A 27442-nucleotide genomic window follows, 5' to 3' on the forward strand; every position below is an offset into this window, starting at 1 on the left:
TAAATGGATTATTGCTAAATACGAGTGAAATAACTTCCCTCCCCCTTTTCCATGCATGCCCCTCCCCAAGTCCACTGATAGGGGAGGTCCTCCTCTCCTTCCTTCTGATCTTAGTCTATCAGATCTCACCAGGAGTGGCTGCATTGTTATCTTCTGTGGCCTGGTAAGGCTGCTCCCCCCTCAGGGGGAGGTGATCAAAGAGTAGGCCAAACAGATCATGTCAGAGGCAGTCCCGCTTCCCAGGAGGGGAGGAGGGAGGAGTTTATGGGGGGATACAAAGTGAATAAAGTGTAATTAATAAAAGTTTAAAAAATTCACTTGATTTTAATATAATAAAAAACTCGTTACTTTGTATATATTACTTGTTATTGGAAAAAGGGTATAAAGACAATATCAGGCTAAAAAAAAAGAGTGAAATACACAGTGGTTGTTTTTTGTCTTTTTGTTTTTAGGCTATGGCATGGAGACAGACATTAGAATTGGGGTGATGCAATACCATAAACTTATGAAAAATACACAATAATCTAATTAAAGAACATAATTTTTATTTTTCTTATTTTTATTATTATCATTTATTACAATTTATTCAATTTGTATCTGGACTGTGGCCTCCTCCCTCATCTCCTCCCAATCTCACCCTCTCTCCCTCTTCACCCTTTATTCCCCCTATGCCCCTCCCCTAAAAATAAATGTCAAGTTTGACTGGTAGGAAAGCATACAAACTATTTTATTGATAAATCTTAAAAAAATAAAAACTGGGTAAAGAAAGTAACCAGAAACATAAATTATCATAATCTATTCTAGGGCATTTGTTATGTTTTTGTACAAAAGCAGAGCATAAATGTTAATTAAATTAGCTAGAAACATATTGGATTTAGTTTACATCCTTTCCAACCTCTACTAATCATGATTCTACATTCAACTTGATTTTTTTTATTTTTTTCATTTTTAAGCTTAGTGGAGAAGTCTTAATATACTAGAAATGCTATTTCTGTTCTGTATATAAAATTATATTCTCTAAGTTTGTATAACGATTATTTTTGTGTCTTAACAAGAGACAATGAAATATTTCTGTAGACAACAGAAGCAGAGAGATTCAAGAGCAGTTAACCAGCTGCAGCTGTGTTGCCAACTTGGGGTGTGGGGTAGCAATTTGTGCAAGTCACAAGTAGATGAGAGACTGTTTAGATGCAGCTGTAATTGACTAATGAAAGAAAATTATGAGCAGCAGTTGATAACTTTTGGTCCCTAATCAAAAGAAAGTTCCTCATAACACTAGTGTTATTAATCTAACAAGCCATCCTAAAAACAGACATGAAGACAAAAATCAAACAGGAAGTCTTCAGGCTCATCCCCAGATGATACAGCAGCTAGTATGGCTTTCACATTTAGTCAAAGATTGCTTTATATGTGTACAAGAAAACAGACTGCCAAAAAAGACAACAGAAGGATCCTCAGCCCCCAAAAGACAGTCATGAAAAGATCTAAGGCTATGTAGTAGAAGTTATGTATAAAGTATTTTGAAAACACCTGAAAATAGAGATAACCTATTAAGTACTGATAATATGCCAAATACAGGGTCTTTAAATTTGAATGACTGTAGAGATTTCTGAAAATATAGGCAAGAAAATGGTAACATTAGTGAAACATTAGAAAAAAATAATAATTTGTTTAGCCACCAGAACTTTATGGTAAGACCTTATTACAAAGACACCTCATATTTTGGTCACAGAACATGGAGAAACCAATTTGGTACTGATAAGAAAGTCTTCTTGCTGCTGGCTAGCTTAGATAATACTGAAAGTTACTATGCAGATTGCTTGGAGGAAAAGTCACTAACTCTTACTCATCTGTGAACCCTGTGAACTACAGAACCAACTAGAGTGAAAATTTATACCCTGAGGTACAATAAGGACACAAATTTTATGCAGACAACCAACCGCTTTATGGCTGGATTTAAAGCCTGATTCACAGGAGGAAATGCATGCCTGGCACTATAAGTCTTGTCAATAACCTGTGATTGGAAAGCTCATGTGACCCAAGGGTGAACCTAAGGCTAATGTTTTCATAAATGGACATAGTGTCAAACTTTCCTCTAAATTTGTATCCGTCTACCCACAGATTATTGAATCTCTCAGACATCATCATAATAGAATCTTTGTAAAGAGGATGGTGGTTGAAGCAGAAATTTGTAACTGATTTAAAAAAAAAAAGAGAGAGAATAATGTGGAGTACTTAGCCACAAAGAGTATATGTTTATATCACACCATGTCCTCCTAAGGCTCAGGAACCATCACAGACTTTAAGAGCTAGAGGTTTGGAAGGACTCTCTGAAACAACACCTTCTGGACATGTAGGACTACTGGACCCATGAGCTTATTATGCTTGAGTTTGCATGCCTAAGACATGAAGACGATAAAGCCAGTGAAAATTTCAGCATGGAAAGGGAAGAGGTTTACAGGCTCCCAGTCATAGTTGAGGAGTCATTGGTAGCTGATGGCTTCTTGGGAAGAACACCACTTTTTTAAAGATTTTCACCTCTGTTAGGTTGACAATGTTCTAGTTGATGGCCTTGTACATGTGAATATATGGACAGAATATTGTACTCAGTGGGCTATATAAAAAAAGTGGTGATATATTTATCACCCTGCACAAAACTCAAGTCCAAGTAGATCAAACATAAAACTTGATACACTAAATCTAAGAAAACGTGGGAAATAGTCCTGAACTCATTGACACAGGAGACAACTTCCTGAACAAAACATCAACAGCTCTGGCACTAAGGTCAACAATTAATAAATGGGACTTTTTGAAACTGAAAAGCTTCTGTAAGGCAAAGGACACTGTTAATAAAGTAAAACAGCAGCCTACAAACTGGGAAAAAAATCTTCAGCAACCCTATATCTGACAAAAGGCTAATATCAGAAATATATAAAGTACTCAAGAAGCTAAACACCATCAAACAAAATAATCCAATTAAAAAAATGTACAGAGCTAAACAGAATTCTCAACCGAAGAATCTCTTAATAGCCGAAAAGCACTTAAAGAAATCTTTAATGTCTTAGTCAACAGAGAAATGCTGATCAAATCGACTCTGAGATTTCACCTTATACCTGTCAGAATGGATAAGATAAAAAAACTCAAGGGATGACACATGCTGGAGAGGATGTAGAACAAGGGGGACACTCTTTCCTTGTTGGTGGGAGTGCAAACTTGTACAACCAGTTTGGAAATCAGTCTGGAGGTTTCTCAGGAAATTAGGACTAGATATAACTCAAGATCCAGCTATACCACTCCTGGGCATACATGCAAAAAATGTTCCACCATACCACAGGACATTGCAGCTTTTTTGTGAGAGCCAGGAACTGGAAATAACCCAGATGTCCCTCAACCAAAGAACAGAAAAAAGAAAATGTGGTACATTCACACAATGGAATGAGAAAATGAGAAAACAGAACTAGAAAATATCATCCTGAGTGAGGTAACACAGACCCAGAAACACACACCCATTATAGACTCACTTGTAAGTGGATATTAGCCATATAGTACAGGATAACCATACTACAATCTGCAATAAACAGACCCAAAGAAGCTAAATATCAAAGACCCAACAGAGGATCCCTGAATCCCACCCAGAAGGGGAAATAGGATAGACATGGGAAGTAGATGAGGAGAGGAAAATGTAGGGAGAGGGTTTGAGGAGGGAAACAAGGATGGGGATCAGATCTGGGCAAAGGGCTGAGAGAGAGAGAAGGGAAACTAAGGGAATAGGGCATCTCTGAGACAAGTTGTAGATCTGTGACTACGTAGGCTCCTAGGGGGATATGGGAGTGACTCTAGTTGAAACTCCTACCTGCAGAGGACTTGGATACTGAAGAGACCACCTCCTAGCCAGACAGGACTTCCAGTGGAGGAAGGGGTCACCAACCCACCCACAAAGCCTTTGACCCCAAATTTACCCTGCCTACAAGATAAATCAGGAATAAAGATGGAGCAGAGATTGAAGGAATGGCCAACCAAATGACTGGCCAAACCTGAGACCCACCCCATAGGAAAGAGCCAACTCCTGACACAATTAATGATACCCTGCTATGCTTACAGACAGGAGCCAAGGATAACTGTCTTCTGACAGGCTCCACATATGAGCAGAGGAAACAGACAATAAGACAATAAGATCCATAGCCAAACATTAGGCCAAGCTCAAGGAGTATTATGGGAGGGTGGGAGAGGGGGAATAATAGAAAGTCCCAGAGGAGACAAGAACTCCTCAGACCTAACCTAGGCCCATACAGGCTTACAGATACTGAAGCACCAACCAAAGAGCGTGCATGGACTGGACCTAGGCCTCCATTACATATGTAACTGATGGGCAAGCATGGTCTTTATGTGGGTCCCCTTGCAAGTGGAGGGGTGTTGTTTCTGACATGAACTTTGTTGCCTGCTTTTGGATCACTTTTCCCTAGCTGGGCTGCCTTGTCTGGCCTCAGTGGAAAAGGATGCACTTAGTCCTGAAGCAATTCAACATGGCGGAGTGAGTTTGTACATGGGATGGTGGGGGTGGAGGGGTGGAGAGAATTCCCTTTTATGAGGAGTATGGAAGAGGGGATTGGGGAAAGAAGGTAGAAGGGTGAGACTGGGTGGAGCGGAGGGAGGGAGCAGGATGTAAAATGAATACATATATAAATTTCATAACAAAAAAACAGGACATGAAGTTCAGGAGTGGGGCATGGAGGTCTGAGAGGAGTTAGGAAAAGGAATGTGGGGTGAAGTGGTCAAAATACACTATATGCATGCATTAATACTCAAAGAATTATTTTTAAATAATTTTCAACTATTAAAACAATGATGATTTCCAAATCATAAAAAGAGCCAAAGAGCACGGTTAATCTATCAGAAGAATGCATGAAACTAAAGGATTTAAAGTTATATTTACTCCTCACATTTTGCTTGAAGCTTTAACTTTTTTCAAATAAAGAGTTAAAACAAACCTTAGATTTGTTTCCCCTGTACTAAAGATGATTTTTATGCAAAAAGGTAGTATTTTTTTCATGCCTTTGCAATGTCAAATGATAAACTTGTGAAAAACGTAAGAAGAAAGAAAGAATCTTAAAAAAAATTGCTTTAAGATTATGACTACTTATGATGCGGGAACAAAGAACTATGTTTTGTAAGCATGGTGATATTTATAAACTATGAAATGTCAGGGTCACTGGTGGTATAGCACATATAAATCTAAAAATAAAAAGTTATTTTTTTCATTTAAAAGTTCCCCAGCAGAAATATAAGTAGTTCAAGTCCCATGGTTTGCAATTACTATGTATCTAATCAATCTACTAGTAAGCATTCATAATAAATATTACCCATTAAAGTTGTTCTTGAAAGAAGAATTCAGTGAGTAGTACCTAATGGATAAATCTAATTTAAGATCTATTTACTTTTTCTACTACCTAATTTCATATTTAAAGACTAGCTAGTTGAATAATGGTTGCTCACATTTATTTAGATTTTTGGTAACTGGATCATGAATTTAGAACAAACAATAAAAAAAGGACAATTTAAAATATTAAATAAAACAAAATATACTTTGGTCCATTACCTTTTACTTTATAGTTAAAAGAAATGGCAGTGAGAACAAACAACATGTTCAATACTCACATGTAATTTTCTTACTAAAATTAAACTATTGAGTTAGAAGTACTTGAGTCCTTCTATTGTCTGCCTACATAGGCACAACTAAAATCTTTCTCAGCATCAGAGTCAACAAGACCTTATCACATCACCCTTGATAAAGAATAAATTACTCGAGGCAAGGGGGCTTGGTTTGTCTTCCCCATTGTATGTTGTTACAAGAGATAATGTGAAATTTTAAACAAAGAGAACAAGGAGGCCTAACTGGGAAGGGAACTTTGTGCAAACCTAAGCCCGACGACCGTGCATGGTAGAAGGAGCTAGGCTTTCCACTGTGACTCCAGCACACCTGAGGTGTTCGGGCAAGTCTAACCCAATGTGTGCCATAGGAAGGGCAATCAAGAGGAGAGGGTTACAAAGTGCTAACGGGGCTCAGCATTGGTTTTCACTAGGATAAGGAGTCTTTGGAGATTGACCTAGGCTGCATTTTAACAGATTAACATAATTGCTTTTTGAGAATAAAATCTGAGCAATGATGTCGTCTAACTCACAGCATTGAAGTATTTCTTTGGCAACTATTCTAAGAGATTTCTTAGGGACAAGTAGATGAGAGACTAGCTAACGGGTCGTTAGCAAAAACTCAGTGAGGAGATACCAGGGACTTGAAAGTAGAGGATAACAATGAAAATGCTGAGATCAGGCTCTCTGTTGTGTTAATATGGGGCTAATATGGGGCTAATATGCAGCATCAGTATAAACAAGCAATTTAAAGTAGGTGTGGGCTGTGCAGTACCTGGCAAGGCAGCATAGTCATTTAATAAGATGTGGAGGGAGAGAACTCTATGGGTGAATTGTGATACTTACTACATAAGGCTAAATACAGATTGTACTCAATTTATGATAGTTTAACTGATAATGGCTTGACCTAAAATATTTTGAATACAATGGTGCAAAGCTAAAATTTTATTGGTTAAAAAAATGCCCTTCAAGTTGGAACTTCAGTGCTTCCCTGGTCTAACACACAGTATAAGGGTGCTGGGTGCTAAGTAGGCTGCATATCATTGTCAGCCCTGCCTTCACAAGAGTAATTAACTTTTACTTCACCACGCACTGTATTGTCAGCTGTTTTTGTACATCATGTTTTGTACTCGTATCCCATCATATCTTCAAAATAACCAACTCTGTCTTCTGGACACATGCAACCATTGTGTTTTACACTTTCTTTACAATATTTAATAAATTAATGACACTCTATACATTACTCTAAAATGAGCTTTGTATAGGTGGTTTTGCACATTTGCAGCATAGTATATGTAGTAAGAACATTTAAACTAAACTAGGCTGACATTAAAAATTTGGCATGCTCCATGTACTGAATCCATTTATAACTTACGGAACTTCAATTGACATTGACAGCATTGGGATTTGATTACAACCCAAATCAAGGAATATCTTTCAATTATATGAGTTTCAAAACGAAGACTGAAACCAAGCAATTGTTAACTGATGTTTAAAACCATGTGAATACATGAGATGAGATAGGGAGAAAAGTGATGATTTAGTATAATTCTTTTGGCACAAGTAATGATGAGATGGCATGCAGGTGAGGATCAACCAGCAAAGGAAGCTAAGTAAATCCAGATGCCAACAACAACAGCAACAAAAAAGAAGTATTATACTCAGGGCAAGTGAAGAAAGTGTTTCAGGAGTATGGCTAAGTCATTCTCCACATATAACTTGGCTAAACTCATTATATTCCTCCTATGTGTCAGGGCATTTCTTTGATAAAGCCCCCTATGAGCAAGTAGGCTCAGACCCACCATCTTCCTCTGAATCAAAGGGGAGGCCTCAGTAATTACCAGAATTACAACCATCACCACAGCTTCACTTGCTTTCCATTTTCCTCATCCTTGTTTTCCTCAAAAAAAGAGTAAGTCCTTGAAGCATAATCACTGGAGTTTGGTAACTTATCGAACAAATAGGAATCAGAAACATTTATAGAGAACCTGCTGTATGTTAGAAGGTACATCAAAAACGTTATGATGGTTATCTTGCTAAGGTCATCAAAATGTGGCAAACAAACAAACAAAAGAAGAAAACAAGTGTTGCTAAGAGTATAGAGAACTCATAGATGAAAACAATAGACAGAACTCTGATAGATCATAAGCAGACAGACATGGATAAAGGGAGTTCACTGCTCAGTAGAATCCCAGAATGAAAGCAGATGCCAAGATTTGATGTCAACAGGTATCAAGATTATCCTGTCAATTCTTCCTTTTTTTCTAAATATTTCAAACAAATTATCTAATACAATGTTCTAAGCTTTACCGAAAAGTTAAAAGGGAGGTATATATTTCTAGCATATAGAAATAAATCTAACTGGTTGCTCTATCTCTCATTGCATACAAATGAAGTATCGTTCTATTACAATAAAAGCTTAATGCAAATTTGTTAAAATATACCAGTTTAGGAGTCTAGCAATGACTAGGCCCAATATCTTCAGTTCTACTTTAATCATTAAAGTGCCAAGCTCAGGTTCTGAATCAAAAAGGAACTGACTGCGGTAATCACAAGAGACTCTGATACAAGACACATGTGAGCATTCTGTGTGAGTGATTGCTAAGGGAAAGTATTGATTTTCGTTTATTTTCTCTCGTGTTGATACACAATAGTGTTGACAGTCATGATCCTTTTAAAATGGATTGGAGAAGGGCTGTTAAGAAATAAATTGAGCCCCCCAAAATGATATTTGGTTGTTGCTTAAATTTGATCCATTTTTCAGCGTTTAATGGCTTGGCTACTTGAAATGTAGGATCCAAGAGCCTGACTAACACATTCCAGAATTAAATCTATCATTTGTCAACTTGGCCAGTCTTGCTGAACTCAATCAGTTTGAAATGCTTTGACAAAATAGGCCCTACAGTCCCTTGAAGAACAATATCTGAACTGTGTTGAAACAGCAAGAATAATTTCTTTTTAATGTTGTCAGCTGGACAGAGATGCAGTCTTCTTCTAGGATATCTGTACCATCTTTTTCTAAAGTCTAACAACAACAACAACAAAAATCTGTGCATCATGAAATTACTTGCATCATTTGTATATGGTATGCAAACCCTCTGTCAGAGTTTTTAATGTCTAAAATGTGTTGAACATTAGTAGCTATTCCACTCTTACTGACGTCACAGAGGTAAAAATTCACAAGTATATAAATTCTTGTTGCTAATTCATCTATCAGATGACATAACTAAGGTAATAAGCTTTATGTGTTTTTTTAAGTGCAATGTCTAGCTGAAATATAAATTTTCCTCACACCTGCCATGGAAACAGACTTTCTTTACTAGCACTGCTGGACTATGTACTGCTCGGTAGACAGTCTAACAGGTTCCACATCTGGTATCAGGAATCATCTATTCAAAATGCAGAGCATTTCATTGTCATTACTTTCTAGAAAGGTAGTAGTGTTGAAATTGCTTCTGGATTCTTTCTACATGTATACTCTGTAACCCTGAAAAGAGAATTCTAATTGAGGTCTCATACTATTTTATGCTTCATTATTATTATTATTATTGTTTATTACAATTTATTCACTTTGTATCCCAGCTATAGCCTCCTCCCTCATCTCCTCTCTCCTTCTTTCCAAATCCCCCCTATGTCCCTCTCCTAGTCCACTGTAGGGAAGGTCTTCCACCCCCACTATCTGCCCGTAGCCTATCAAGTCTTATCAGGACTGGCAGCATCCTCTTCCTCTCTGGCCAAGTAAGGCCACCTCAGCAGGGGGAGGTATCAAAGAGCAAGCAACAGAGTTCATGCCAGTGACTGTCATTGCTCCCCTTACTAGGGAACCCACATAGAGACTGAGCTGCCCATGGGCTACATCTGAGCAGGGAGCCTAGGTCCTATCCATGCATGGTCCTTGGTTGATTCATCAGTCTCTGCAGGACCTCTTGAGCCCAGATTTCTTGGTTCTGTTGCTCTCCTTGTGGATCTTCTGTCCCTTCCAGGTCTTTCCTCTGCCCCTTCTTTCATAAGATTTCCTGCACTCTGCCCAAAGTTTGGCTATGAGACTCATTTGCTTTGAAACCCTGCTGGGTAGAGTCTTTCAGAGGCCCTCTATGGAATGCTCCTTTCTAATTGAGAAATTCTTTACAACTTTCCCTGTTAATTCATTAATTTAATAGAAATATTATAACCTAACAACTCTAATCTAGAAAATGTTCCTGACTTTTTATGTTCAATTTTTTCCATAGAACACTGCAAAAATCTCATTCTAATCTCCTCTTTACTATGATTATAACTATGTGCTTCTACTTCCTCTATGAAAAACTGTATATTCTTGATAGCAGCATATATCTTTATTATATATCAACAAAGTCTCTATTGAACAGTTAAACTGGTTAAAACACATAATATTTCAAATTGTATTAAACCTATAAAGTAATTTGCCTTCAAATATACTATCTATCAACTCTTACAGGTGCATAGCTAAGTAACATTTATATAATAGGAAAATTATATGAAAATTTATGAAGGAACATTCAGTCATTGTCAAAGCTAATTTATGTTTTAAGTACTCATGTTTTTAAAAATTCAGTGTCTGTTAAAAAATTATGACTTGAGTACTATAATGTGATATGCTAGGAAAACAAAGGATTAAATGTTGACATAATGTGTATCTCACCCTAAGAAAATTATATTATGTTACTATATAAAATTATATAAGATTATATGCTAATCATATATATATACTTTAATTGTAAGAAACATACAGGTTTTATTATATTTAATGCATAAAATATTTGAAGAAAATTATAGGAGGTTATAAAGTAAGACATTAAATATTCATTTACTTTATGACTATAACTATATAGGAAAATATATTCGTTTCACTGGATATTTTGTTAGAAAACTCTCTGGTTTTTTTTATTCTTTCTTTAGTCACATAAATAACATAAGCTAGCTCTCCTCCCCCTATAATTATTGATTACAATCAAGAGGGAGAAATCAACTCAGATATTGATCCTGGTCAACTGTTTTGAGAGAGAAGAAAGATGCTAGGATTACTAGTCATTCTCAAAGTATTTTATGACAAAAACAAAACAAAACCACTACCAACAACAACAAAAGTAGAAATCTTCAATATCTGAAATTTTTGGCCTAGGACTTCTGGATACAGATTATACTATAGCTCAACCTTTGACAGTTATCCTGTGTTAGAGGATTTACTAATGCCCACTCAGCCTTCTCTTCCTTTGAAAACCAGTATTTCTCTTTTCACAGCCCTCTATGTATAATATCCTGTCATGCAAGAAAGCAGCAGTAGCAGCCAATTTAGCAATCTCTAACTGTGAAAACAGCCAACCAACTGAGTTCTTGATTAGAATGGAATATCCATTCCACTGTCTTACAGTATGGCTAGCCTCTGTGCCACTAGATTCTATAGAGCACACTCATCTGTTGTTTTTCCAGGAATCAGTTTGACAGTGTTTAATCTACAGCTTTTTAGTCTTCAACGTATCCAATCTCAGCTCCCATTATCCTGTCCCGTTTACCCTTTTCATGAGGTTATGGTAGAATATTTATTTGCCCAAATTGAAAGCAGGGAGGCTACAAGGAAGCTCACTGAGCAAACTTCAATTTTATGTTTTACATTGACAAAGTGAAAAGAAAGAAGCGGTTATCTAAATCATTCAAAAAGGTATGTCCCAAATGCCAGAGTTCCTGTCTAGAATTACTAGGAAAGAATTTAACTGTACAAGTCAGAAATATTAAGAGTTGGAAGCCTGGTCGCGTGCTACAGAGCTCCTCCTCTATGGCAAGTCTTACCTTGACTTCCACATGTGCCATCAGTACCGCAAAGTTGGTGAGGTGGTTACAGGAGCAGGTGGTATGTGTCTTGTTCGTTGTCAGGAGCCGACAGCCTTGTGTTGACCAGTAACCTGTCATTGTGCGCTTGGAATAGCTCCAGAATGAACAGTTAGGGTTGAAATTTTCCTCTGACTGCTATGGTGGAAAAAGATCAATAAAGACAATCACTGTTTTATGATAGGGTAAATGAAGCAGGCAATTTCCTTACCCAGCCCACAGCCTCATGCTCTGCTGAAAACCTTGCAGAGGTGTGTTCAGTGTTTCATATTAAGCGGCCCTCATCAATTTAAAGTGAAATTGAATACCTGGCATTTGTTCTGTCTGATTAGAAGGAGATTGCTATTTTTCAAAACTGTTCTTACCAAAATGATGCCACAAGCAATGTTTTAGAATTGTATAGGCTTTTAAATTTCAGGGGGGAAAAAAAAAACTTCTGAAGGGATGGCCTTTACCTTACATTTGCAACTTCCAGATTTGTATATGTACAAAAATATATCTTCAGACACACAATTGACTGCTTATCTATATGACATGCTGTCCAGGTCAATTTAGTGAATTTCAAGCTCCTTAAATAACTGTGTGGTGCATATTTAGATTATACTATGTGGTATTATGTATTACATCTAGTTGTAATTAGAAAAACTAACACATCATTTCACATAAAGGCAAGTTTTACTTATTTTTCTGAAATATTTATAAATATTTCTGAAAACAATGATGACTACATTCTTTAATGATATACTATATCAGATAGTTGAAAATTATTGAAAGAAAATTAATACACTTAATATTCATCTATAACAAATATAACTAATATAGATGTGAAAAAATGACAAGCCATTTTCTTACCTTGATATGTTTAACAGTAAATACGACGGGATCAGCCAAATAAACTTTATTACTGAACTCCTTATTTATTGCTGCTGTAATAACAGGGGAATTGACGATAACAGAATGATTTGTGGACATAGCTTCTGTTCCCAGCTTCATACTGGCATTCTCCGTAGACAAATAAGGACCAAGGTTGTTATATAGGACAAAGGCTACTCTAATCTCTCCTAAAATAAATGCAAAAGTGAGTTAGACATTGTAAAGAACAGAAAAAGAAATAGTTTCTATAGTTGGCTGGAGTTTGTAATTCAAGTTAGGCAGTAGTCAGGCTTGTATAATACACATTCATAGGCATAAAACCAAACATTTATCTGTTTGGTACAAAAGCGCCTAGTCTCTGATGAGGAAAGGGAAGTTGAATTCTGTTGACATCACTATATGTGACTTCTTTAAACACTGACGCTGGAGCCCTATCTCACTATATGCTTGAGATGCTTCATATACCCTGGAACCAGAATCCACAAAAGTTCTAGAACAAAATACAAAATAATTTCCTTATACTCTGAAGAAGAAAAAATAATAATGTACATAGTTTCAAGAATACTATCCATAAAAAATGGGAAACTGAACTTTATTAAAGTTAAAAGTTTGTACCTATTAAAAAATATCATTAAGAAAAGAAATATGCAAACTAAAAACTAGGGAACAATAGTACTCTTTTTTTTTTTTTAAGATTTACCTATTTATTTGTTATGTATACAATGTTCTGTCTTCATGTACACCTGCAGCCCAGAAGAGGGCACCAGTTCTCATTATAAATGTTTGTGAACCACCATGTGGTTGCTGAGAATTAAACTCGGGAACTTTGGGAGAACAGCCAGTGCTCTTAACCTCTGAGCTATCCCTCCAGCCCCATCAATAGGACTCTTGAATATACAGAACATGCATGATGATCAATAGAACGATAACAGAAAATAACTAAAATTACCCCCGAAAAATAATGGACACTTTAGAGAAGAATAAAACAAAACCATTTTCTATATGAAAAGATAGCTGGAATCATTACCAATTAAAGGAACAAAAAGTTAAAACTACATTTGCAATACTATTTTATACCTATTCAATCCTAATACTTATATGGACTTGAAGCAATCAAACCCTTGTACCCTACTTATGGGAATATAATTTCTTTCAGCGGAAACATTTTGACATTTTTTATAAATCTGCATACATATTGACCCTTTCTGGATAAGTGAGAACATTTACCACAAAGAAAACAATTTACATGAGGCTTTTTACAGAATCCTTATTGATCATAGACTCTTATCTTGAAAGAAAGAAAAGACTATATCGATTACAACAATAGAATATACTGTCAATACAGCACAAAATATTATTCAATGGCAAATCACCACTGAATCTCAAAATGATTTTTGTATTACTTAATCTAGACAAAAAATAGTTCATTCTGAGTGATTCTAGTAATGTGAAATCTAAGAACAGAGTGATAATAACGATATTTTATTAGGAAAAGAAAAAAAGGAACAGTAAGAAACACGACAGAAATTTATAGGTATTAGGAAACATTTAGTTTCCTGGTGGTTTTTCTTGTTTTATTTAGAGAGGTAAATATAACTGTCTGATATCTTAAACTAAACACAGTGCATACATTTCATTGTGTTTTAATTATACTGCAATGGATTCTTTTAAAGTTAGGATGCTAGGATCTTTTTATTTGTCTATGAACTCAATACCAATTTTTTTTTTCAGGTTACTATTTCCATGAAGTCACAAACTCCCTCTACCTTATTTTCCTTTGTGTTATTTCCTAATTTTAGTAGGATTTTTTTTCACATTTTTATTTTTTTAATTAACTTATTTATTTATTCACTCTATATCCCAATATATAGTAGCCCATCCCTCCTCTCCTTCAGCTTGCTCCCACCTTTCCTCCTAATTTCCCCCCCCTCTCCCCTCCCTATTCTTCAGATAAGGTAAGTCTACCAGGTAGCTCCACCCTCCACCCCAGCTCTTTAAGGACTCTTTCCCTATGGCCTAGCCAGGCCGCCCCACCAGGAGGGAGTCATCAGAAAGCACGTTACAGAGTCCATGTCAAAGACAGCCCAAGCTCCTCTTGCTAGGGAACCCACATGAAACCTGAAACCCATGGGCTACATCTGTATCAGGGCCCAGGTCCATTCTCTGCCTGTTCCTTGTTTGGAGCTCAGTCTCTGCAAACACCTCTGGGTTCCGCTTAGTTGGATCTGTTGTTCTTGTGGAGCTCCTGGAACCTCTAGGTCCTCCCACTTTTCCATTACTATAATCTTTCAAAAAGCATAGAGAGTCTTTGAGTAAATTATAATTTTCAAAGCTAACCGCTTTTTTTTTTTTTTAACTTTTGACCTGTTTTCATCTTTATCATTTCTTTCATGGTAAAAGTCAAACCTTTTGTCTTATTTCTACTATGAAGTTATAGTTTGCCAAGAAATAGCTGCTACCCTGACTACTATATTTACAAGGATCAGATAGGCAAAGTCTCTGTCTTTGAATCTCAGAGTCAAATGAGAAGTATGAGTTTCTGTGTGTGTGTGTGTGTGTGTGTGTGTGTGTGTGTGTGTGTGTGTGTACTTGGGGTGGGGTTAAAGAAGTGCCCATGACAGCCCTATACCTATATTTACATGTTTATGAAATTTGATATTCTGGGAATTTATATACACAACATTACAGAGGATGGTTTTTCAACTAGCCTTGCAAACAATTTCTATGGGCACTCCACTTAGACACATCCAATCAAATGCAATGATCTCAGAGTCAGGCAGGGACCAGCGACCCCATGATGCAGAAGGTAGAGATACCAGCAGCTGCAGCAGCAGGTTCCTGTACCCAGAGGCATTCCAGAAGTTTTTATGCTATGTGGTAGGCTGCTGTTTCATTGCATCAATAGTCTTCTTAATAATCTAACAAAGAGACTGTAATAAAGGCTACATGAAGGAAGACGAGATTCTTTTTTTTTATATACAAAAACTCTTTTATAAGTAATCAGAAAAAGTATAATTAATGTAATAATCAGAAAACAGCCTTTGGTAATAGTCTTTGTATTTACATGGTGCATTTCTAATTGGCAAATGAATAAAGTTGATGAAATTTAGCTGGGAAGAACATGGGAAAAAGATTCTGAAAAGGATTGTGTTTTAACATCTATCCAGTGGTGTAAATTATAATTTTAGGCCCATGCTCTTTGAATCTATTCTGGAGATGCTATAATTTTTTTAAATATTTTCTTTATTATTATTATTATTACTATTTAAAGTTTATTCACTTTGTATCCCACCTGTAGCACCCTCCCTCCTTCTCTCTCATTCCCGCCCCCTCCCTCTTCTCCATCCATGACCCTCCCCCAGTCCACTGAGAGGGAAGGTTTTTCTCCCCTTTCTTCTGATCCTAGTCTATCAGGTCTCATCAGGAGTGGCTGCATTGTCTTACTCTGTTGCCTAGTAAGGCTGTGCCCCCCTGAGGGGGAGGTGATCAAAGAACAGACCAATCAGTTCATGTTAGAGACAGTCCCTGTTCCCATTACTAGGGACCCCATTTGGACACTGAACTACCATGGGCTACATCTGAGCAGGGGTTCTAGGTAATCTCCATGAATGCTGCTCGGTTGGAGTATCAGTCTCAGAAAAGACCCCTAGGCCCAGATATTTTGGTTCTGTTGCTCTCCTTGTGGAATTCCTGTCCTCTCCAGGTTTTACTATTTCCCACTTCTTTCATAAGATTCCCTGCACTCTGCCCGAAGTTTGTCTATAAGTCTCAGCATCTGCTTTGATACCCTACAGGGTAGAGGAAAACGAGATTCTCATATTCACCTATCTCTCATAACACAACAAATCTAAATAATAGCAGCTCACTAAATATTTTTTTGTTACAGTAGAGAAACAAACTTCCTTCTAGATTTAGGATAAAACTTATGATGCTTGAAGGCCACAGTTAGTATTATCTAAACACTATTCATGTTGATATTAGTGATTTTAATTATAACTGGCTCATAGTCAGCTAATAAGTCATAATAATTCCACTTAATGCTCAGTGGCATGCTGTCATTCCATCTTATAAGAGCAAGAGGAAATGGAGAAAACCAACAAACAAGGTCTTCTGAACCAATATGAGCAAAGGTCACAGGAACTCAAACAGACCGAGGCAGCATGCACAGGGCCTGCAAGGATCTACATGTACCAGATGGGTCCTGGAGCTGAGAGGAGAAGAGGAGCACACCTCTGTCCCTAGGCCAGAAGCTATCTCCAGTTCATAACCACCTGCAAATGAAAATTCAGTTTTTCCCAAGAGAGTTTCACTGGGGAAACAAACCACTCTTGAGGGCAGGTTGCAACCTAGCAGTCGATGGCCAACAAAAAAACAAACCCAGCAGCATCACGGGAGTTTCCTTATCTCAAAATGTCATACCAGAGGCTTTTCTGTTGTCACTGTTTATTTAATCTTATTTTTAAATTTATTTTATTTATATATTTTTTTCTTTTTTCCTTACAGGTTCTTTGCATACATAGTATGGTTTCCAGTTTAGTGATCTTTATAAGATTCTTGAGTGTGAGAACTAGTAGTTCTCTTGTGCCTTTTCTTAGGCTTTTATCCTTCTGTTTGTTTATTTAGCTCTATTTTGATGTGTTAGTTTATGTTTTACGTTATTTGTTTTATCTTTGTATTTTATTATTACCCCTTAGAAGCCTGTTTGCTTTCTAATGATGGATAGAAAGGGGATGGATCTGGATGGGAGGAGAGGAAGGCAGGCCCTGGGAGGAGGAGAGGGAGAAGATGCTATAATCAGCACATTTTATGTGAAAGAAAAAGCTGTTTACAATAAAAGAAAAATGAAATAAAATGATAGAGAAGCTGTCATGGAAAGAAAGCCATGCTGTAGGAGCATGCATGCTTTGTATGATGAACATAAATAAATTTATTTAGCATGGATCACAGGTCATGCTGGAGAAAAGGTGTGAACTAGGGCGAACAGGTCAGGATGCATAAGATAGCCAGTGGCAGGACTCCCCTGGTTTTATGCCAAATGTTACTAGAAAAGAACTGGTGAGATTTCTGTCTCAGAAGGATGCTTTTCCAGAGGAAAAAAAGTCAAGGGAAGAGCAGGAGTTGCAAAACGAGGATACAAGAATCTGCTTTTACTGTACACAATGTAAGCGCTGACCCAAACATTTTATTAGTCCAATTGGCAGCACAACAATGATTTCTAAGCTTCCTCTTAAATGATTTATAATGCCTTGACAGCATTTTTTTAAATTTTATTTTATTTTACTAATTACACTTTATTCACTTTGTATCCCCCCATAAGCCCCTCCCTCCTACCCTCCCAGTCACACCCTCCCTCCCCCTTCTTCACACATGCCCCTCCCCAAGTTCACTGACAGCATTTTATTTTGATGACAGCAAATTTAAATTGTTGATTATATTAAGGAGATCCTTTTTCAAAGCTATTTTCTCCATAGAAAGCAGCAGTTCTGATTGGGCTACTACAATCTCAGGTCATCTCTCATCATCTAACAGGATCAGAGTTTGTTCTTTCTTTGAGAGAAATCAGATTTTAACCTGTTTTCAAGATTTGTGAAGCTACAAATATGATTTCTCCATGTAGCTCCTTACACATTTACATTCTTTTTCCAGTGAATTCAATTTAGGCATCGGTTAAGCTGACCTGCATACCTGAGTCCCATCCCCTCCAATCTCTCTATACGCAGTCAATCTCTCTATACATTTTTCAAAGGAAAAATACATATGCGCTTGTAAAATCCTAAAGAAAGAAATTACAAGGAAAGGTCCCACCAGAATTTTCATCAGTTCAATCTACAAAATCAATGACAGTGACTTCTGATGGGGAGACGGAGGTGGGGGTTAGCAGAATATTTGAGTTTTGGCGTTTAGAATTTTCCTCATGTTCAAGTTTCTGACAACTGAGAAGTAGCAGAACAAGCTCCCAATCTGTATACTGAGCACCACTGTTATAGCGATCGTTCAGTAGAGGAAGAGAAGAGAAAGGAGATCACGGTGCATGAAAGCAGGAGTAAAGAACTCTTTTGTGATGGATTTAAAATTCCAAGCCACAAAGCAATAAATAGGTAAAAGTTAAACAGCGTCGAGTAAAAGAACATACTCCAACTTACCATTCCGACCATTTTGCTTTAAAGTGTTTGCTGAAAGCTGGATAGTACTTCCATGGCCAAAGTTTTCTGGAAATTTTAGGTCTTCTAGGTTTCCTTCCGTGCTCAGCCTTGCAACTTCTAGTTCTGTTCATAACACACAGGCGTCAGTGGTCTATGAGAAACCTGCCAAAGCTACAAGGATTTCCTTAACCTCTGAATTGTCCCTATATTCAGAATTCAGACTTCTTGGACTATTTGTCACATTAAAGTTGTTCAATTTGCTCAAAAGCATACAGTTGGTATTTTTATTTTATTTACACAATAAAATAAGCAGAGATGTGTAAAAATTGTGTAAAGAAAATTCAAATGTACAATAATCAAGCCTAATACTTAAAATTCAACTCCAAGTCCTTATATTTTGTTTTTGCTTTTAAGTTAATTTTCAAAATATTTTCCATATTTCATGAATTACGTAAAAACCCTTTGCATTCTGGAGATGAGCTGTTGCATCAATTTTGATCTATCTACAATCTAATAAAATTTGAAACAGCTTTATCAAACCTCCTGAAATAAAATTGTCAGCTACATCCTAAAACACAATAAGAAACACATTTATACTTATTGGAAGGGATGATACAATTTCCAAGCATTAACATCACGACTCAAATGACTTATTTCTTAAAGAATATAACTCAAGCATACTAAAAAGACAGGTAATTCTCACCTTCGGAGGTCAAAATAGTAAAAAGAATAAAATCTACATAAATACATGCCTACATAAAAATTTTATAAATAAACCGCACCGAAGTAATACTCTCTACGTAATACACCCAATACTGAATACCCTGTGGAGGTTAACGTGCATGAACTCTGATCTTGTTAAACTAAAAGCTATCCTATTTTGAGATGGAATAACATACATTCCCCCAAACCAAATCACTACTCATGACTGCAGTATCGGATTTTTTTTTCCCTTTCCTACTACACAAGTGACTGTAGACCTTCTGTCTTAACAAAGGTCACTTACGAATATTGTCTGTATTCTCCCTGACAATGTCAGTCTTCAAAAGGTTATCAGCTAACACGAAAGCGCTCTCCTCCACGGTGTCAAGCAACATGGTGGCTGCGCGTAGTTGATCACTTGTCGTCAGGTCTCTCCATGCGTTCAAGGCTTGCGGCTGAAGGAGGTTGTTAACTGTCTCCACCATCGCCTAGGAGGACAGGAGAAGAATGGTGGAAGTCTCCAGTGAGCTCACAGAGCTGTCAGAAAGCCAGGTGTACATACTGCCCAGCGAGCAAGGAGCAGCAGTGTGCACAAGACTGCCATTGTCCCAGCCTCCCCTGTGACATGCTGCAGCAGAAGTATTCATTATTTTTTCTGTAAATCCCTCACTGAGACTTTGCAAGCCCGCTGTTGTCTTCTTTTGAAGGGCAACACATAGAATCATGCTTGCTTCTCAGAGTCAACAGCAGAGGCTTCAGTAAGACTATGATCACATAATTAAATGATTTGGCTGAGAAAATAGTGGCACACGATTGAAACCAACATGTCTGCATCCTCTACAGAAAATGCTTTTGTTCTGTACATCTCCATAAAACCGGAGGCTGAACACAGCAAAGACCAAAAGGGTGACTACAGAAAGGAGATAACTGAGATTTGTTGCCTATAGGTTGTGGACTCATAATGCAAACATTTTCTTTTCCTTTTTCTTCTTCTCACCTTTCCCCCGACCCCCAGGCAGCTACAAAAATGTCAAAATGTAGAAAAAAATCAAAGCATTCATACCATCAGTTACTCTGAGTATGCTGTACGGTGTGAAACCTCAGCACTGTTTACCATTGGAGAAGAGAGTAAACAGTTGGACATCACTACCTATGGCCCTGAGGTGTTTCTGTTTTCTTTACAAAGTCAGCAGTAGGTACATCCCCACATAGAGACAAAGTACCACATTTCTCATTGCTGCATGCAGAAGAATAATCTCCGTAGCTACCATTTATGTGTTCCCTGTTGTTTCCTTTATGTGGTAGGTTACAAAGAGAAAACAGTTCTCTCAGTAAAGTCTTGGGTTTCATTCAAACATAGAAAACAGCAAAATAGAAAAATACAACACCTGCAGTTTGAGAGTGATGATCCCTGAACCCATTCATTACAAAGTATGCCTCCAATGCAGATAGAAAGAGGAATAAACAGCAAATATAGACACAGACTCGAGGTAGCACATGAGTGCTTTAAAACAGGATGTACATTATTGACACGTTGGCAAAGGGATTGGGTAAGACGGGACACAGATCCTCTACATTTCTGTGTTTTCTTCTGGCTTATGTTTTCATACTAACCAACTCACAACTGTTAAAACTTCAGCTTCATAATGAAACACCTTGGCTGCCAATTAACACCAGCTTCAAACACTAATTTGCCTCTTGATGAAGTTGTTTTTTTTTTTTTTTTTTCTTGATCTTTTCCAAGCTATCTCAACTTCTGGCCAAACTGACATCATTAGACTTTTAAGTAAAATAGTCTTATAGCTCCTGCACTTCGCATCATTATACACACACATGTTTACTCCGCAAACCTCCAAAATGACCTGTTGGGAATTTAAACAATAAACACATTGACTTTGTGTAGCTCTGTCATTCTTTCTAGGTTTGAAGTATGATCTGAAAGTCATAAAAAAATATTTTCAGACCACAACAGCTTTAGCTGCTTTCCAGGAAGCAGTCCATGGGAGTAATGCCAAGAGGATATGCCAGAAAACAGGCACCAGTAGATAAAACAACAAATGAAAATTTAGGTATTTTCTTTTTGAAGCCAAACTGCTAATACAGACCCACTGTAGAATGAACATTCATTCTAAATTTAGATGGTTCGCAGAATCCATCAGCCATGCTCTGAAACATCCCACAAAAACTTGACATTACCCTTTATCTTGAAAATGGTGTAGCCATTTTAGTTGGGAATGACCTCAATAATCACAAAATAATCTGATTTTGATTATTTTAATCTTACCTCAAGGGATGGGTAGTGAGGATAATACAGTATTCATTTACTGCCCCCCCTTTTTTTTTTCTTTTTAGTTATTTAATTTAAAAAAATGCCTAAATAAAGCAGGGCACAGTGGCGCATGCCTGTAACCTCAGGATGCCACTCGAGGAGGCAGAAACAGGTGGATCTCTGTGAGTTTGAGACCAGTCTGATCTTACAAAGCATTCCAGAAAAGCCAAAGCTACGTAGAGAAACTCTGTCACATACACACACACACACACACACACACACACACAAAGAGAGAGAGAGAGAGAGAGAGAGAGAGAGAGAGAGGAGAAACTGTCACACACACACACACAGAGAAAGAAAAAAATGCTATATGATAAAGAGAGTAAAATAAACAGAAGAGTCCTCTTTAACAATGCAATCCAGCAATCTTCTAAAAACAAGTTTCAAAATTAAATGATGAAGCAAAGATAGTGTAGAGATGAATATAGAGAAAGGAACAGTAATCCAAACTTCACAACAGTGAAAGCCCAGGAACAGATGGCTTCCTGGTGAATTCAACCAGACATTGAAAGAATTACTATCAATTCTTCTCGAACTGTTCCAAAGGTTCAAGAGAAGGGAACACATCCAAATACATTTTATGAGTGAGCATTACTATTCTGATACAAAAGCCTGACACAAGCACCACAGACAATAAAACTACCAGTCATATCCCCAATGAATTTGGATGTAGAATTCTTCAACCAAAGGCCAGCACACCAAACTTAGTAGCACATTAAGGGAACCATTTATTATGACCGAATGTAATTTATTTCTGGGATGAAAAGATAGTTCAACACATAAAATAAATTGATGTGATGTACTCTCAGCAGAATAGAGGATAATGTCACCTGATTATCTCAATAGATGAGAAAAAAAAGCATTTAACAGTATTCAGCACTTTTCATGACTAAAAGCCACCAACTAACCAAGAATAAAATGAAATTACCTCGACATAATAAAGACTATATAAGAAAAGCCCTCCACTAACATTACACATGATGCTATAAATTTTGCTTTTGAAGATCAAGACTACAGTAATGATACCAACATAATTATTTGAGGCTGCAGCCAGCTCAAGTAGACAAGAAAAGGGAAATAAAAACTATCTACATTTGAAGTGAAAGGTATAATTATACTTATTACAGATTATAAGAATATACAGGCACTCAAGAAACACCATTAAGAAAATTCAACAACATAAGGTTTGTGAAAAACAGTAAATCCAGAGCTGTGTCCAGCTGAATGGTTTAACTAAAGACTGAGCCTTTTGATTAATACCAATTACTGTTCAGTAATCTTTGTTTTGCAACTAAATAGACTTAAGATGAAACATTTCCATAAGAATAAATTTTGAATACATTTTGGAAATCTTATCTTCACAAACAGTGAGCAGTCTTTAGAGAAGTATTCAATTAAAATTAAAGCAACATAAATAAATAAATAACATAAATAAATTTGCAAATTTTCTAAAGAACAACAAATTAAAAATATTGTTGATGAGTTATATATAAAAAATAACTTTAAGATTTAGTTTGTCTTAAAAACATCTGTTCGTGGGCCTCTCAACACATAGGTGTGGATGGAAGTGGGGCTTAGTGGGCCTTGGCCCTCACTGCTGAATGGTTTTGGAACAAGAAAATTCAAAGAGAAGTGAGTCGTTGCTTTCTGCTGTGTAACCATGGGCTCTTATAGACTGTTTCAATCCAGTGGTCACACAGATGGTCCTGGTTAAACTCCATGCTTCATACAACAAACCCAAAAGTCATGAATTTTCAAAAGAGAATATGTTAGGCATGAGGCAGGGTTAATGGAGATGAGGGGAAGATTCCAGGGCTTAGAGAAGAAGATAAGCAAGGAATATCAAGGTGTGTGTGTGTGTGTGTGTGTGTGTGTGTGTGTGTAATTGTCATTTTTTTTTAAAGTAAGGGAATTAACCATCTACTCATAATTGCAAAGAAGTATTACTGAAAGACAGATGGAGTCTCCTGCAGCTTATATCAGTGTAGGAAACTTGAAACCATATTGCTCACCCTGGAAAAGGAAAGTAATTTCTTGTACTGTATGTGCAAATTAGAGATAATTATACTTTAATCTTATATTTTACTTTTGTATGATACCAAACCCCATTATGGGGAAAAGGAGTCTACCACCTAACCATGCTTTCAAAGAGTTGCTGTAACAGGCACAGTGAGGTCCGAAAGGACTACGTCTTCTGCAATACAGTCTGCAGTCTTAATAATTTAACCTCTTACAAGACATAACATGACTTGATGCCTTCAGGAACAAGGGAGTAGTGGCCTATGCAAACTTGGAGGAGCAAGACCACAGACATGCTGACCCCTCTCTTACAGGTGAAACGGGATGATGAGGTCCATTATAGCAGTTTTCTAGTTTACACTGGTTAGGTTTTTTTAAAGTTGATGAAATATTTGTTGGCATCTAAACAAAAGTCTAAATGACCACAATTCTGTAGTAATAGAGAATATAGTACTTGATTTTCCTGAAGTGTTTATGTATATGTTGTTTCTTCATAAATGATAACATCTAATCACAAAAAGGTTTCTACTGTTTTTTTAAAATCAGCTTGATTTCCACTTCCAATTCCCCATAAAATTAAGCTTATATGTACTTTAAATACAAACTGAATGATAAATATACACTGACTTTCTTTAAATTTAGAGCAGATGCTTGGACTTCAGTGTTGGAGAGCAACAATACTCACTGATTCTTCCTTAACTGTTTTTGATGTGAAAATTTGTTAAGAAAATAAGGTTGACTCTGGCTTTATCTTATCGAACTTTCTATTCTCACCATTTTATAGAACTTTATATTCACTATAATCGGTGCTGGAAGGGGAAAATTACATGATTATATTTTAAAATTTTAAGAAGTTGAATATAATTAACATTGACCTTGCCAGAAACCAAATATATAATAATTTATCTTTTTACAAGTACTTGGAAGATAGGCACTAGAAAATTTCATTCTTCTCTACCAATAAATTTCACTGTGCCTGAGGATAAACAATATTTTCTATCAAATTAATAAAATAAAACTACTAAGGAAAGTAAGTCTTATTATATTTTAGTTTGGGAGAAGACAATGATGGATTTTGCCCCTCTTATATATTTGTCCCACTGAACTTTGTAGACATTTTGACCATTTTGACCATTTCTACCAAATAAAACAAAATGAAATAAATTCACACTTCATTTAGAGATATATGAGTGCACGGACAGATTTCTTTTCTGTCATTATACAGCATTATTTGAACTCTTACTTTAATAGACTTTAGATATATTCCATGGACTATTTTTAAGCACAGCACGTAATTGCGGTACATCGCTAAGGACACTTTGTAATTCTACTTCCTGTGTTTTGAATGAGAGCTGTATTTATTTGCTAAAACTACTGTGAAAGACTTTGAGGAAAAACAGCTATATATTTTTGTAATTTGTTTCTCACAATGTCTTCTGGGAGAAAAAAGGGGCAAACATCTCCACAGTTTTGAAGAAAATCACAGTGAGTTGGAGAGAATTAAAGAGAGTGTTGGGGTTCAAGCAGAAAACAACTCACATTCCCTTGGTGAATGCAGACCATCACGGTTGATACAATTATGTCTTTGTTTATTATGTAGGTGTCATTTTTAATATAAAATACATCAGTTGAAAACAAAATAAAGCAAAAGTTTAAAATTATTACTAAACAGGGAACATTATGCTCCAGTCTGGATTTAGATATTGAATTAAACCAAAATTATCTATCTATCTATCTATCTATCTATCTATCTATCTATCTATCTATCTATCTATCACAATTTATTCACTTTGTATCCAGGCTGTAGCCCCTTCCATCTTCTCCCATTTCCACCCACTTTCCCTCTTCTCTCTCTATACCCCTCCCCTAGTTCACCGATAGGGGAGGATCTCCTCCCCTTCTATCTGATCAAAGCCTATCAAGTCTCATCAGGGCTGTTTTTTTTTTTTTTTTTTAAGGTCAAGCAGTGCAGGGTGGAGCATGAGCATGCCTGTAATCCCAACACTCAGGAGGCAGAGGCAAGCAGATCTCTGTGAGTTTGGGGCCAGTCTGGTCTACGAAAAGAATCCAGGACAACCAAGACTACAAAGAGAAACTTCATCTCAAAAAAAAAAAATTTAAAGACCAGATTTTATGTAATTCAGTAAGGTAGTAACAAATGTGACAGTCCAGGAAAGCTGTTGAGTAAAAATATGAACAAGATAATACGACCTTTGCCTTTGGGTTTTGCCTATGCTCCATAGCATGAGATCAGCACAAAATAAAACTAAATACCTATAGCAAATGGGACAGTGAGCCAGATTCTTCTTGGAAAGTTTTAAAAACAAACCCAGAATGCATTGCTTTTAGGTGGAACCTAAGTATTGTATATGCTTGTTTGTTTGTTTGTTTGTTTGTTTTTAACACAGAAAGGAATTATGTAGCTACCAGACAAAATAAGGAAGATGATGACATGGCAGATTAGTGGTATTCAGCCCATTTGAAATTCAAAAGTAAGTATTCCAAATGATACACAAATTTAAACTAAGAAATCACAGGCCTGCTTGGAAAAACTGATTAGCAATCAGAAAATTTCACTCCTCTGGCTATAGCATTTAAGAGTACTGGCTGCTCTTAAAGAGGACCTGGATTCAATTCCCAGAAACCAAATGGGAGCTCACAACCGTCTGTAACTCCAACTCGAGGGAATCCAATACCTTTTTTTGTCCTCTGTACACAGGTGGTGTACGGACAGACATACAGAGAACAGCCATACAAACAAAGTAAATATATTAACAAGAACAGTATTTAAATCCTTGCTTCAAAATCTGGCTTGTGAGAACCTCCTCAGTGGAGCCTCTTATCCATATTTGCCATAATTATGCTCAAGCATAATGCTCTGGTCTTCATAGTATTAACACTCATGCTTAAATGTTTCTCCTGTCTAAATCTCAGAGCACACTGCAGAAGAGAGATAAAGTCTCAGGACTTCTGTGTGCTCTCTCGGCCAGGCATTTGTGTAACATGTGTAGCTATGTACCGTATTGCAGCATAGCGGTCAATGTCAGATCTACAAACAATGTGGCCCACTGAGTGTTACCTCACTCAGTGACACTAGCCACACTAGTGACATCATGGCCACCTCTGGTTTAGCATACTTTGTGATATTTGCACAAGGATTAAATTATTGTGTGACAGTTCTAAAATGATGTCCACGTTATTGATGTGTATGTTAATTAATATACAAATATGCTTTACATTTATAATTTTAGAAGTTAAAAGGAAATTTTCTTTAGGATTTTGTTTTTACTTTTGATGTAAAGTTTGTCAGCTGCGAATAAAATAAAGCAAAAGTCTGAAATCATAACTGAATAGGGCACATTGTGATTCAATCTGGATTTAGATATTGATTCAAATCAAAATTTTAAAGGTCAAATGTTCAAAAAGTCTTCAAAACAGTTTATAACTTGCAGGTTTTTATTAGAAGTCAAGTTGAGTGACTGATATTTACACATCTGATCAATAAACCAAAGGTTCATTTTATAACCACTGTCATTTAATATTATTAAGCGTATAAAAATGACTAATCCCTGAACTCCCTTTTATATTACATTGAAGTATTGGCATTTTCAAGTCTTAATTAAAATTAGATTGTATAACACAACTGACCTTAATATAGTAATAAGAACCTTTAACAGAACATGAAATAAAATTCTGTAGAAGAGACAGTTTATGAGAGGCCTTGTTGGATAATAAAAGTATTATTTTCAAGAAACTATTTGATTACACTGCTTTTAAAATGTAGTTTAATTTAGGTGAAATGACTGAGTGCTGTCAAGGTAATCTGTGTTATATCACAGAAATTAAACACAGCTATGGACTTGACTCTCACCTTGTTGCAGACTCA

At 36.5% G+C, this 27442-nt stretch overlaps 1 protein-coding gene across 1 annotated transcript in view; it reads right to left on the reverse strand.

The window, feature by feature from the left end:
* The window catches only part of Adgrl3 (adhesion G protein-coupled receptor L3), a 736167-nt gene that overhangs the window by 88923 nt on the left and 619802 nt on the right, over positions 1-27442 (reverse strand). The window contains exons 14-17 of the mRNA XM_055629463.1: positions 19513-19696; positions 18507-18629; positions 12343-12551; positions 11452-11628 (exon numbers count right to left, since the gene is read on the reverse strand). Of these exons, the coding sequence (XP_055485438.1) occupies positions 11452-11628; positions 12343-12551; positions 18507-18629; positions 19513-19696 (693 nt within the window). The remainder of the gene's footprint in view (positions 1-11451; positions 11629-12342; positions 12552-18506; positions 18630-19512; positions 19697-27442) is intronic.

Source organism: Psammomys obesus, unplaced genomic scaffold, assembly GCF_907164565.1.
Source record: "Psammomys obesus unplaced genomic scaffold, mPsaObe1.curated_primary_1811, whole genome shotgun sequence".
NCBI lineage: Eukaryota > Metazoa > Chordata > Mammalia > Rodentia > Muridae > Psammomys > Psammomys obesus.